Raw genomic sequence first — 14,769 nt, forward strand, 5'->3', positions numbered from 1 at the left:
GAGGAAGAGCACAAATTGTGTTAAGCATTATTTTAGAAATAAATTTGGTTTATCACATCTTCAAAAATTGTAGTTACAAATTATAAAATTATAGAATCATTTTTATCTACCCTTCTAGCACATTAATAAACTTAAGTGGCTCAAGTGTTGGTGCTCCAAACCCTACCTTTTGGTAATGAACATTGCTACTATTTTTCTTACGATACTGCATTTCAGTTTTTGCTTTCATTCACTCACTTATTCCCCTACTATAACAGTATCTAATACTTTTCTCCCTTTTTAATATTTAATATTCAAACGTTTGTTAACTTCAGTATACTCTTTTACTTATGAAGAAAAAGTCCTTGTCCAACTGTCACTATGGCATTTGGCATTTTCAAGATGTGAGAAAAGATACATTGATTGCAGTGCCTGAGGAAATTCAGCTAATAGCCATATTGTAGCTTCCATGTCAGTAACAGCGAGTGAAAGAGGAATGGATTCTTTTTCAAGATGCATCAATTGCTTAGGCAAAAGGGCAAAAGCAGGTCAGTGCTTTGCTTCATCATCGTGCAGAAAAGCAGTGGCATTTCAGAAGAAACTTTAACTTATCTCTGCCCTCCAGGGACATTTTACCAGTCTGTTTCGGAGTTTAAAAAAGACGGATGTGGACTAGTTGGTGGTGTATCGTGCCTCCTGGATTGGCTTACCACTGTTTCCTCAGAGGAAGTGTAGGCATGGCTGTTAGAAGACTGCATCCTGCCACAGGACTTGAACTGCCTCTTATGTCTCTATATTGCATAGCTTTTCAAGCTAGAGCTATTTCCATGTTGAAGGAAAGAATGTGACTGAAGATAAGCTGTCACATTCAAATGTAATGTGAGACAGAGCTTGCCTACCTGTCTTTGAAGTCTTTCTAGTCTTTGGGGGTGATTAAAAAAGCAGGAATCCTGACCAAAAAGCTGGTCCCTGTTATTGACCACTTATCCTGGATAGGCATACATTGTTTGCCAAGGCAGCAAGAAGATTTATGTGGGAAACTCATTCTCTTTGACGCACAGTCCCCTTGAAATGATTGAGAGGGAGGACAGTGTTCAACATAAGCTAGATTACAACATTGTAAAATGTAAGTATTCTCATACATAGAATGAAGCAAAAATGTGCATACATGAAATCGGGTTTAGTAAAGATTTTCGTGTAATTATTCATGGACTGGAATGCTCATATATCAAATTGACATTTTCAGGCTTGTATTTACAGAATTGTTCCTCCACTGCTACTTTGTGTTCTTAATGTGTTTTTCTGCATTTTGGCTTTAAAAATCAGTGGAATGACATCCTGCTACTCAGAAGTAATATAGTTAGTATTGGATCTCTCCAAAGCATTTGTAGGCATCAAAGTAGGTAATACTGTTCTTAAATTTATGCTAATACTGGATTGAGAAAATAGAGATTATTTTCTTGTTTTAAAGAATGAAATTTTACTTTAAACATGTGTGAACACTTTCTCATTGTAGTCTATAGACTCCTTCTCATTGCTTAAGATAGGGTTTTTAATATATTTATGTGTACAAGTTAGTAAATGTAGTACCAGACAAAAAGATGTCTTAAGCAGTGCAGGAATTGAAATCACTTATTTTCAATAGACTTGTCTTCTTCCATTTATACAAAAGGGTCTCTCTAAAACAGAGTATCTTCTAACATACACAGTCTCTTTAAAATTATTAATGCTGCAAAATCAGACTTTTTTTTTTCTAAAGGAAGGAATAGGAATTGGAATTAAAAACAACATTATAGGAAAGTAAAATGATAGACTTGCAACTAAAAGTCCTTACTGTTACCTCACTCCAAATTTCATTTGGAGCTGTACCTCTAACAGATTTGGTGTCAGTAGAATCTATACTGAAATTATCTTGGATTGTATCAGAATTTAACTTTGTTTTTTTTTCTTAAGGCAAAATTATTTTTGAGGGTTGATACGGATTTGTTTTCGTGTCTGTACTGTTTGATAGAAACTCTTCTACTGCTAGTTATGTGTCTTGATAGTACTGAGAAACTAAAGTTCACATTACACACATGAACTTTTTCGAAACATTACATTATTGAGGTGCATTCAGATTTGAAAACAGATACTTTTGATGGGTTTAAAATATTTTTCTTCATTCTTTCCAGTGATTAGTGAGACTTTCCAACACAAACATCTAGGTGTTCTCTAATTTTCTCAAAAGAATGTGAGAATGGGTCGTCTAGAAGACCATATTGCAGTTTTAAATAATTAATCTCTGAATTTACACATTAAAAGTTCACGTTTAAAACCAGAGTTCAGTTGAAAACTAGATATTATTTTTATAATAAACCATAAATCTCATTGGCTAATCTACACATATTACATTTTTAGATCCTAGAAACTAGTACTGAAATCACAGAAGATCTTTTATTCTTTTAAAATTTAGATCAGGGAAAACATCTTGAAGTAACTGTTTCTCATTTAAAACTAAGGCAGGAGTCTAAGCAATGAATTCAGAATACTTAACAAAGGAGAGAGATGCATATCATTTGAAATGCTTGGTTTTATCTTGACTGCTTTTTCCATTGAATCTGTGCTGCTTCTGTGCAACTGTTTTCTGCTGTAGAAACTCCATCCTGCTGCCTTGCTTCTCGTGAGCGTATTTACAAAACTAGTGATGTAGCTGGGCCTGCCTCTGCTATTTCATCTCTCTCTCACAAACTGAAGGGTGGGTATGCATGCCAACATAGCAAGGTTATTCAGACTTTACGTTCAAAATGTTTTTTTTCCTCCTTCCATTCATTTTCATTTCATTCGTTTAATGAAATACTTTTTCGAAAGTAAACGTTCAGGTTTGGTATTTGTTGGGAGCTCGTTTGATATAACTATTCAGTGTTGCCTTCCTGAGTTGCAGCAGCTTCATGATATGTGATCTAGCTATCTCTTACTGCTTTGTAAACAGAAAGGTGACTGTTAATCTAATCTAATAACACCTGTTTTCAAACAATAGGCAAATGAAATATGGAAGAAGAAAGTGGAAAAAATATATGGGGGGTTTTTTGTTTGTTTACAGATAAAGCAATTTGCTACATGATTAGGGTTTTTTTCATTTTGGGGATTTTTTTTTTTGTGCTGATAGTCTAGAATGGTAATTAGGATTGTTTACCTGTATATGTGCAAATTCAAACCTTTGTTTTTAAAAAACGTAAAATACTTTTTCGTGCTGGAAGCTACTGTTAAACTATGCCTTTCATAAGCAGTTTTGTTCTAGAAGTGTTTTCTTGCTTGATATTCATTAGTCATGCATATACTTTGAATTTGATACATTGCTAAATGATTTACGGTGGTTTATGTCCTCTAAGATGACTATTGTTGTCTTTTCACTGTTTTTTTCTTTATGAGGAATTCTGTAAAAGGTTCTATCTAGAGTATTTTCTCATCTGGCAAACCTTAAATTCATCTTTTTATTTTTTGTTTCTGGGAAAAGTGTGTATAAAGTAATTACTATTTGCATTTCTGAATTCATATACCAAAGCAGACATCTCAAAATAGCTCATCAGTAGAACTACTGAATAACTGAGCTGGCATGAATAAAATGCTTGGACTGATATTTAAGAAACTTTTTTTTTAATTTTAGAAAGAACAATCATTTTATAAACCATGATGTACCATGCTATTTCTTCCCTTCCTCTTCTCCCTCCCTCCTCCGCCCCCCAAAAAATTATAGAACTCGTAAGAAAAAAGAATAAAGACAGACTGGACTCTCAAAATTTATTATGATGATGTTTGAGATGGTCTCATTACATTCTACTGTTTACATTTGGCATATTGTTCCTGAATATAGACAAAATATTTCTCCTCTGCCTGGAGAAATATGAACTCTTCCATGTCCCATGTCCTGGGAAGCCAGGAAAGTACCCTAACCTTCAAGCTTGTTAACTATTCTAATATAAGTATCTTTCACTTTTTCCTGTTGCTGTTTGTTTTATTATAAGCTCCTTAAATATGGAGGTAACAAAATAACAAGAATGTTTTTGTAACCTAAGGAAATATCTGGGTTGCTAGACTTTGTTCCAAAAAATATATTTGTTTTTGTATTGTGAGAGGTAACAGTAGAAAAAAACTGAGATCACTCTGTGCTTCGATATATTTTCTAGCATAGGGATAAGTCTTTATGGTTGGGAACTGGAAGAAGTTGGTTGAGATCCCATAAAGCAGAAGGAAGTAAACACAGATTTCCCACCTTCTAACTAAATGCTGAAGGTGTTGGATAGAAGATGACTGCCTATCCTCTCTGTTCCCATTAGAAATCAAGGTCCAAATTTGCCAATATTCTCTGATTAATTGAAACTTTATTTTTTTGACAAATAGTTGTTTCCCAAAAAAAAGTACCCAGACCAGTGGAAATAACCTTTTAGTGTCTGGAAAAGTAAAATAATCCAAAGTACTGTGACGTAATTCTACAAACCTTACAAGACAAACTTCTTCATGTTTAACTAATGAAAACCCATTCAAATCAGAACGACTTAACTATGCATTCAAGACTTTGCCGTGTAATGCTTTGTGGAGAGACAGTTAATTCACAATTGCTGCATTGCTTGCCAGTAACTTCAACATTGCTTGTCTTAATTTTCAAAATACAATTCTGCAAGAGGGACTGAGTGTGTTCCCAGAATTATATAATTATATAAGAATTATATAAGAAGCAGATTGCTTAATATACTTATTTACATATACTTGTTTTGCATGTATTTATATTAAGCTGCCCATAGTTTTTATAGTTCTGTGGATTAATACCTGTATGCAGTCAATGTGCATAGGAATAATAAATTACTGCATCAAAATAAAAGGACATCATAGACCAGAGTTGATGGCTTAGCTTAGTGGTTGAAAAAGGTGGGGTTTTTTTTCAGTAGGTTGTGTTCTGGTAGCAGAACATTGATAGTTTGTGGTCTTAAAAAGGTGGATACCTCACATTATCAACGTGAATCATTTTAAGCATGTTTGTAAGCCTCTTACCCAATTTACCTTATGGTTGTATTTACTTCCTATGTTTCCTGACTTTTGAGCACTAAAGAAAATAAATCTGGTAATACATTTGATCTTTCTGCAAGTCCTTTGTTGCAGTCAGGCTGACACACATAGAGATAATAAATAAATAATCCTTGGTTTCTCTTGCAATGGTAAACTTAGTTAACTCCTGGCATTTTACCTAAGGATGTAAATTGTGCTTCCTTTACCAGTGTTCTGTGGAAATACTGAACTGTGCCTTTTGATACCTCCATAGTAATGTTTTCTCTGTAAATATTTCGTAACACTTGTTTGTATATATCTTTGGGAGAATAAATGTATTGAAAATATTCTAGGGGAAAAAATTCCCTTTATATTTCCTTTCATTTTGATGTGAACAGAAGCATGTGTTTGAATTTTATCTTGTGCTCAGATCTTTAATCTTTGTTTTGTATTATTAAAGGTATCACTGTCAAAGCATAATAATTTAATTAGAAAATATACTAAACAGGTGACCGAATGAATTTCACAGGAGCTGCTAGACCGATTTCTCCATCAGGAAAGTCAGATATGTCATCAAAACACAGAGCTGACTGCAGGTCACCCAAGCTTGATGTGCGAATGAATAGAGCTGCTGCTGACCAGAAGAAACCCAGGAATACAGAAGGCTTATCTGCCAGTGAGTCTCTTATGCTGAAATCAGATGCTGCAAAATTGCGGTCAGACTCTCACAGCAGGTCTTTGTCTCCAAATCATAACACTTTGCAAACACTAAAAACCGATGGAAGAACAACTACCAGTCTGAGAGCTGAATCTCCAGGGCCGGGAACCCGATCATCTTCTCCAAAGACAAAGACACTTACAGCTGTTAGATCTGGTGCTAGTTCTCCACGATCCTCATCACCCCATGACAAAACTCTACCTCAGAAAGCTTCATCCCCTGTAAAAACAAAGCTTGATCCTCCTCGAGAACGATCCAAATCAGATTCTTACACATTAGATCCAGACACCCTTCGCAAAAAGAAAGTACCACTAACAGAACCCTTAAGGGGGAGGTCCACTTCACCCAAACCAAAAATTATTGCAAAAGATGGAAAACCTGTTACAGAAACTGAAAATAGAGCTCCTTCCCCTCATGTTGTACAAGAAAATCTTCACAGTGAGGTTGTTGAAGTATGTACTTCAAGTACTTTAAAGACAAACAGCATTACAGATAGCACCTGTGAAGACAACACAGAATTCAGAAGTCTGGACGATGGTTCTAATAAAGTTCATTTCAGCATAGGAAAAGCACCACTGAAAGATGAGCAAGACATGAGAGCATCTCCAAAAGTGAGCCGTAAATGTGCTGGTAGGCACACAAGACCCAAAAAGGAAAAATCCAGCTTTCTTTTCAAAGGAGATGGCTCCAAGCCTGTAGAGCCTGCCAAGCAAGCAATGTCGCCTTCTGTTGCAGAATGTGCTAGAGCTGTATTTGCTGCGTTTCTTTGGCACGAAGGAATAGTTCATGATGCTATGGCTTGCTCATCTTTTTTGAAATTTAATCCAGAACTGTCCAAAGAGCATGCACCAATACGAAGCAGTCTTACTCAACAACCTGCAGAGGAAAAAGAAACCAAGTTGAAAAATAGACATTCATTGGAAATATCATCTGCTCTTAACATGTTCAACATCTCACCTCATGGACCAGATATATCTAAAATGGGTAGCATCAATAAAAACAAAGTCCTCTCAATGTTAAAAGAACCACCTCTGCATGAAAAGTGTGAGGATGGAAAAACTGAAACTACCTCCTTTGAAACATCCAGTCATCACACGATGAAATCCAAGTCTCCTCTTCCATTAACACTGCAGCATTTGGTAGCCTTCTGGGAAGATATTTCTTTAGCAACTATTAAAGCGGCTTCCCAAAACATGATTTTTCCAAGTCCTGGTTCTTGTGCAGTGTTAAAGAAGAAAGAAAGTGACAAAGATAACAAGAAAACCAAAAAAGAGAAAAAGAAAAAAGAAAAGGTTGAGACTAGGCCAAGGGGAAATCTTTTTGGCGAGATGGCTCAGCTTGCAGTGGGAGGACCTGAAAAAGACACTATCTGTGAGTTGTGTGGAGAATCCCATCCGTATCCAGTGACTTACCACATGAGACAAGCTCATCCAGGTAAGATTCATATTTTTTAATTCCTGTGTCCATCTGTAAAATATATTGCACACACACATTTTGGTATTAGTTACTGTTATGAAAATACGTCAGGCTATCTTGTCTAACATTTTAACACAGTTCACTATATGAGCTAAATAAAAATTTAGACACACTTACTTACAAATTATTTACACGCTTTGTAAATAATTTTAAGTAGTTATGGATCTGAGTTTTCAAAGATGATGAAGAAAGTTCTTGGAAACAATGCCAAAACAATGAGCTGACTTTACAGTAGCTCTTCAGAAACATGCCATTTGTTACACTTTAGGACTTGAAACTGTGCTGACAAAATTGTAAATAAAATTAAAAATATGAGATTGGTTAATTAGGATTTCTATGTTGCTAAAAGTTTTCTATTACTATTCTACTGTGAATAGTAGAAAACTTTTATTTATCTGCTACGTCAGCACTGGGTATCAGTGACTTAATTTTTTTGGTTTAAAATGTATCTTTAAAAAAAAAAAAATCCAGTTAGAGTCTCTAGACAATTTGTTTTGGAAAATACAACCCAAGTCTGCTATTTTGTCTCTTTATGAGAGTCCCTGAATTTTTTTCAGGAGTTTGTTTAATTTTAGGAAAATGAGGTAAATCAGTGCTAGCTAGGCTTATCTTAGCTAGTCAACTGAGTTCTAAAGATACGTAAGTTGTGTTTTCTTTAGAAAAAGTATCACTAATAGAAGGGATTAGCTACAATATAGCTAGTAATAAGTAGCCTTGTTAAAGACAAAATTATTTCTGTGTTTTCTAGCTTGTAAACATAACTAATTATTTTGCTAGTTAGTGAAGTTCAGGCTGATGTTGTATGCACTCGTTTTAGCACTGTATGCAAAGTTAAAGCAAAATTGAGAAGCCTTATTTTTCAGCAATTATCAATGCCCTGAATCTTTCTGAAAAACACTAATCAGCAAAGGAATGCACTTCATTCCCTTTCAAGCTTTGTTAGACAGGGCTACGTTTTTTGTGTTTGTTAAATTATAGATAATGTTGGCTAATATAATACTGACCTTACCATCACTTAGCTATCTGAATAGGGAGCCATTGATGCTTTGGACAAGTTCATAGTAAAAACTTGAAAACTATAGTGCGTTTGGATTCCTTGGGTACTGCTGGGACACATGGACATGCACCTTGTTTTTTAATCAGTTCAGAGATACAGAAGAGGAGAAAATTAAGGCAGGAAAAGACAATCATCTTCCTTTCCCCTCTCCATCCCTCTTTTACAGTAATAAATAATATAATAATAATCTTCTTTTGAAATAACATTTTTTTCATCTTTTTCCCCAATGTAGGTTGTGGCCGTTATGCAGGTGGCCAAGGTTATAATAGCATTGGGCACTTTTGTGGAGGATGGGCTGGTAATTGTGGTGATGGTGGGATTGGAGGAAGCACTTGGTATTTGGTTTGTGATCGATGCAGAGAAAAATATCTCCGTGAAAAGCAAGCAGCAGCAAGAGAGAAGGTATTTTCATCTGTTTCATATGTTTAGCGCTCTATCTGCTCAATAGTACTGTGTTCACAACTTGAAAATAAGGTAGAGCCAGTTTAATTTGGAATTTCAGAATTTTGGAAGGTTTTGGAATATCCATTTGTGTCATTGATATGTTTAAAATAATAAGATAGAAACTTTGCTTATTACTTCTTCCCTTCAGTCAGTAGTGTTTTCAAATTTGTAAAGTAATTTTATTTTTTATCTCAATACAACTGCAGCATAGGAGGTAGTACCTAATTTTTTAAAAGTATGGGTCAGTTTATTTAACTTTGAATTCTGTTTTATTTGTTTACTGAAATATGAGTACTCTTTTAACTTTATGTTTATAGTTTCTTTAATGATCTTCATCATCCAGATCATTGGATACAGATGCCAAACACTGGGTAAACTAGAGCAATTTTTAATGGGAATAGTACAAAATGTGTTCTTCTTACATTGGTCTTCCATGACCAATTTCAAATTCTTGCTTAAAGTATACACATCTGTTGAGAACAATGCTAATTTAACTTTATTTTTGAAACTAAATTTGTTGAAACTTTTTGCACACAAAATTCATCCTGAGGCAAACATCAAAACTTTCAGCTGTTTATTAAAAGTTTGCAAAGTTATGAAAATAATAGAAGTGTCATTTTGTAATTGAACACATTTTATAACAGGAAGAATCAAGCAACTTTAGCATAAGTGACATTGTCAGCTTTTTCTGTGATGAAGTATAATTTAAATATACCTTTTTTAAAAATTTCTCTAGATTAAACAATCTAGGAGAAAACCAATGCAAGTTAAGACTCCTCGTGCCTTGCCAACTATGGAAGCTCATCAAGTGATTAAAGCCAATGCACTGTATTTACTGTCGCTGAGTAGTGCTGCTGAGCCCAGTATCCTCTGCTATCACCCTGCAAAAGCATTCCAATCTCAGCTTCCCAGTGTCAAAGAAGGAATTTCTGAAGACTTTCCCATTAAAATGCCGTGTCTCTATCTACAGACTTTAGCAAGGTAATTAAAGGAAGTTTATGAATATTGATTTTAATACTAATCTATTTATAGTGTTGGATAAAAACGTGTATAAACTAAACTAAAACTTAAATAGAAAAATACATATTCTTTGTGATCTTTGTTATTCTTTCTTTTCTGTTTCCATGATCTTGTTCAATTTCTTAGATTGTATTTGCTCCAAGGGTCAAATATACCCTGAGTAGCTTTCGGATGCTAAATATTTTTTAACAACAGTTTCGTTTCTGTCCAAAGAATTTAGAATTTCCTGAAGAGTTTAACTTAGTGTGCTACTTTTCTCTCTTCACAGTTAAAAATAGTAAGAAGGAAACCAGAAGACTTGTGCTTACTTGGTATTTCTAAGTAGATTTCACTGTAGTGTCTCATGTTTATGATGGATAGACATTTGGGCCCAAAATACATAATGGAAATACCTAATGAAAATACTAAAAGATAGCAAAGAGTGATCCTCACTCCCTGTTGATTGAAAATGCCATTATATTTTCCACTAACTCTTGTAAGTCACAACGAGTTTAAATGCATTAGGTGAGGAGTAAATGAATAACGTTGCCTTGTTACCGTAAGTGGGTGAAATAAGAACACTCTAAGACTCGTTTTGGAGTTTTAGAAAGCAGGCATTCTTTAATGCGGCGCCGGGCACACAGGGGATCGCTCCACCTAGTGTGCGCACCAAATCACTCAACCATAGAAGTTATATACAATTAGAATATACATGTTCATTACATTTCCGAGAAATACTCATGTTATTTCCCGGAATTCGTTAACATATGCAAAAGTCATTGATGCATGCGCCCTTGTATTCATTGGTGGTCTTTCAGGGTCTTCTGGTGGTCTTTCAGGGTCCTCTGGTGGTCGTTGATAGTCTTCCTCACAGTGTCCTTTAGTTGAACTCAGTCTTTACGAGTGCTCAGTTTTAACCCTTGGCTTAATTAGCACAATTCTCATTAGCACAAACTAGCTTAGGCTGGCACAACCCCCTTATCTATTCTACTCAAGATACAAGGTTAGCTTCCTCACCTATTTTACACAGAATACAAAGTTTCAAGGCCTTTTTATCTACTGAATGTCTGGCCTATCTATTCATAAAGCATTCCTAACCCATCTGCATCATTTCAACCAAAGAATCATATGTCTCTTCACTGTTCCTTTGTAATAGGTATCAGGCTGGCTAAATGTATTGGCAAAGGACTTTTGTGTATGTGTGTGTTTCAGGAACTTGTAATCCTTAATCCTACTTTAAAAATCTAATTTGATGTAGGCATCATCATGAAAATTTTGTTGGGTACCAGGATGACAACCTCTTTCAGGATGAGATGAGGTACCTGCGCTCAACTTCAGTACCTGCACCGTACATCTCAGTTACTCCTGATGCAAGTCCTAATGTCTTTGAGGAGCCGGAGAGTAACATGAAATCTATGCCCCCAAGGTACTTCCTTGTAATTCAATTTTCAACCAATACAATTTTTCCAAAATCTCCAGAACTGCAGAAGTGATCTAAATAGCAGTGGTCCAAGGACTGTAGCTGTTGCAAACTCCTTGAAAATGTAGCAATTTTTTTGACCTGTATTTCTGTTCTTTAACACAACTGACTATAGTGCAGATTAATGGCCTTTTTTAAAGGAAGTAGCTGTTATCCTCCTTTGAGGATTTCATTCTGAAGGGAAGTTTGAACAGGAGGGAATTTCATTACCTTACATTTTTCAAAGCAATGTCGCTGCTTCTTTCTGTGGGAAGTTAAAATGTTACTGAAGAAATGACAACTTAATGCTATCTAGGACCAAGAGTGCTAGATGGTTTCTGTGAGGTTAAGCCAGTTTCTTTTCTATTAAGTTTACTATAATCTAATTCAAGCAATTACAGAATTTTTGTTTTGCCAAGGGAAAAAAAGGCTCTTACTGTTACTTAATAATAGTCCAGAATCAACTTAGATGCTCGGTGTTTGCAGATGTCATATGGTGATTCCTCATTATAATGAGGATGTAATGAAGAGAAAACTTGCTTTTAATCTGTTTTTATTTCAATCTATTTTATACTGACTGCAAAAACAGTTTACTGGAATACTACAATCTACGATGTAGTCTTTTCAGAAATAGAACTTTTCTAACAAAACTCCTTAAGAGTGCATCGTATTGGTATATTCCTTTATTAAAACTGTGGACACCATGGTCTCCTGAGGCCTATAGGGACAGCATAAGCTGGGAGTTCTTCTGCAGACTGTAAGAAGTCCACGGAAGGTAAGGAGTAAAACACGTCAGAGGTGTAGCTGTAACAATTGAAAATTGGCTTTAAGGCTAATGATGTCAGAAACTCTTACTTCACATAAATTTCTAAATTTCAGTTGGCTTGCATATTAAAAATTCACTCCATAGATGTTTTCACGTGCATTCTCAGGGCAAATTTGGTCTGAAACTTCAATTCAGGCATGATCTGAATGTTTGTATTCTCTCTAAAAAATACCTAAATTCTTGGAACTTACCATGTACGTCATTACATTTGTTTATAAAGCACTTGCATGCTTTTTCACCATGTGTAATTCAAATAGGCGTTCCTCCTTCTCCAGCATTTAAACAGTTATTAGGTACATAAGACAAACTTTCATGCAGTAGTAGCATTGTCATTATGAAATGCATGTGTCTTTATTTAATATTTATGTGTAATTCAAGTATACTCTATATATTTGTTAATGGGTCTATAACTTCACTGATTTCTTTGTAGTTTGGAAACCAGTCCAATAACAGATACAGACCTTGCAAAGCGTACAGTCTTTCAAAGATCATATTCAGTTGTTGCATCAGAATATGACAAACAGCACTCAATTTTGCCAGCACGTGTAAAGGCTATCCCTAGGAGACGAGTCAACAGTGGAGATGCAGGTAAGAGCACAGACATCAGAAGCAGTGAAAAAATATTCAAGGATATGGCATTGGATTTGCAGTTCTTCCTAGAAACTGTACACAAATAAAATTTTTTATAAATAATGTAATGGCTTTTATTTCTATTTATTAATATACATTAGCTATTTGTTAATCTGCACAGGATTAGCTTAAGAACAGCTCAGGAATTACTGAGGTTCTGAAATTTGTGGTGCATGTTTTGTGCTTGATTTAAAAGTTGAAGTGGTAATTTCTTTCTCAGTTGAAGCATCATTTTTCCACATTGCTTTTTTTAATGCATTTTTCTCATAGAAAAAATGAACAAAAATATCAATTCTAAAATTGCTCTATTGCTTTTTATTTTTACTGTGGCTATAAAATGAAAACGCACAAAGAATCTAATGTATGTATATTTTTATGCTCTTGAATAGAAGTGGGGTCCTCTCTCCTGAGACATCCATCTCCTGAACTTTCTCGGTTAATCTCCGCCCACAGCTCTCTTTCCAAAGGAGAGAGAAATTTCCAGTGGCCAGTATTGGCATTTGTAATCCAGCACCATGATCTGGAAGGACTTGAAATAGCAATGAAACAAGCCTTACGGAAATCTGCTTGCCGAGTCTTTGCCATGGAGGTATTAATATACTAATGGACCTTCTATGATTAAAATAAGATATCTGTAAATTCTGTCTCAGAAGTTTTTTAAAGAATTTTTATATAGATTAAAAAACAAAAAAGAAATTGTTTTGTGATGTGCAGTAAACCTATTCTAAAAGTTCACTTGTGTTATTAATTCTAAAAGTTAGGAATACAAAAGTATTGCCTGTAAACCTTCTTCAATAATTTATCTTTGTGTAGAAAATCTCTGATAAAAGAATATTATTAAAGCTGCAAAAATCAATTATACAAATGCTGTTTTCTCCTCATTTGCTCAGCATCTTCCTGGTCTTACTTGCCGTTCCTTTTTCAAATCTCGGACTGAGTATTCTTTCTTTAGAATTTTTTTGGTGCTGGTAATATCTAGATACTTCACAACTTCCTTCTGAGATGGGTGAATGCTACCCATGTTATGTAGATAGTGAATGGGCAACCAAAAGATCCATTAAAGATCAATTGCTTCAATAAAATCTGCAAGAGGCATCCTCATTGAGGCCATTTTTTTAAATTTCAGCTAAGCTTTAGTAAAGTTTCTTCTGAACTTATATACAGCGTGGGTATTTTTCAAGTATTTGTAATGTGTGAAAATATAGGTGGATTTTCTCAGATAAAGTAAAAACCACACCTCTGCTGTTAAGCACCCCCCATCAAATTTCCAAACATCAACGTGCAGCAGTATTGCAGCTTTTAGAAGAATATAAGAATGTTACAATTTTTAAAAACCCTTTTTTCCCCACTATGTTGATTTTTTTTGGAAGTGGTTGATTTGTTTTGATTAATTCAGTCAGTGGCAGAGACCAAACAAGGAAACCAAATCTCAGCCTAGAGAGTTCTAAATCAAAAAGGATCTTTACTTTGTTAACCAATTTGAATAGTAAGGAGTGCTGCCACCTCATCCTGTAATAATCTCTGAAAATATGTAAGAACTTTGCTTTTTCATCCTTAAAGCTTTTTTCAAAGAACTTATTTTGGTGTATGGTGTGCTATGTCCCCTGTAATATAGTTGTCATTTTAGTAAACTGTTTTAGCTATAGAGCAATGTGTGTTACTTGAAGACCTCTGCATTATTATTTGCCTGTCCAAAAGCATCAGTGCACCTCCTTACATAAATGGTTTAAGAAATGGTTTTACTCCAGGTCTGCTTAGCCAATTGGTAACTCCTTGTGTGTATTTTATTATAGGCTTTCAACTGGCTTCTTTGTAATGTCATTCAAACAACTTCTCTTCATGATATTTTATGGCATTTTGTGGCTTCACTGACTCCTGCACCTGTAGAGCCTGAAGAAGAGGAGGATGAAGAAAATAAATCAAATAAAGAAAATGCAGAACAAGTGAGTGAGGTTCAGCACTCCTTCTGTAAATACAGTATGTCAGTTGATTTTGTAGTCAATTTAGAAATATTTTTATTATGTGGAAAAAAGAAGAAAAAACCCAACCCTACAAACCACTCTTAATCCTCTCTCTGTGAAATAGAACCTTAATTATTGAATGAAAATTCTTAGTCTTAAATTTTGGTAGTAATAGTTTAATTATTTTTTCTTCTAAAATCA

The 14,769-nt window shown here is 34.8% G+C and overlaps 1 protein-coding gene across 1 annotated transcript in view; it reads left to right on the forward strand.

The window, feature by feature from the left end:
- LOC104072385 (E3 ubiquitin-protein ligase MYCBP2-like) overlaps positions 1-14,550 on the forward strand; it is a gene marked incomplete at its 3' end in the record, with an annotated part of 94,714 nt that extends 80,164 nt beyond the window's left edge. Inside the window, 7 exon segments of the mRNA XM_009584370.1 lie at positions 5,507-7,150; positions 8,482-8,651; positions 9,430-9,674; positions 10,951-11,118; positions 12,408-12,565; positions 13,000-13,196; positions 14,401-14,550. Of these exon segments, the coding sequence (XP_009582665.1) occupies positions 5,507-7,150; positions 8,482-8,651; positions 9,430-9,674; positions 10,951-11,118; positions 12,408-12,565; positions 13,000-13,196; positions 14,401-14,550 (2,732 nt within the window).
- Positions 14,551-14,769: the final 219 nt, after the last annotated feature.

This window comes from Fulmarus glacialis, unplaced genomic scaffold (genome assembly GCF_000690835.1).
Source record: "Fulmarus glacialis isolate BGI_N327 unplaced genomic scaffold, ASM69083v1 scaffold35708, whole genome shotgun sequence".
Taxonomy (NCBI): Eukaryota; Metazoa; Chordata; class Aves; order Procellariiformes; family Procellariidae; genus Fulmarus; species Fulmarus glacialis.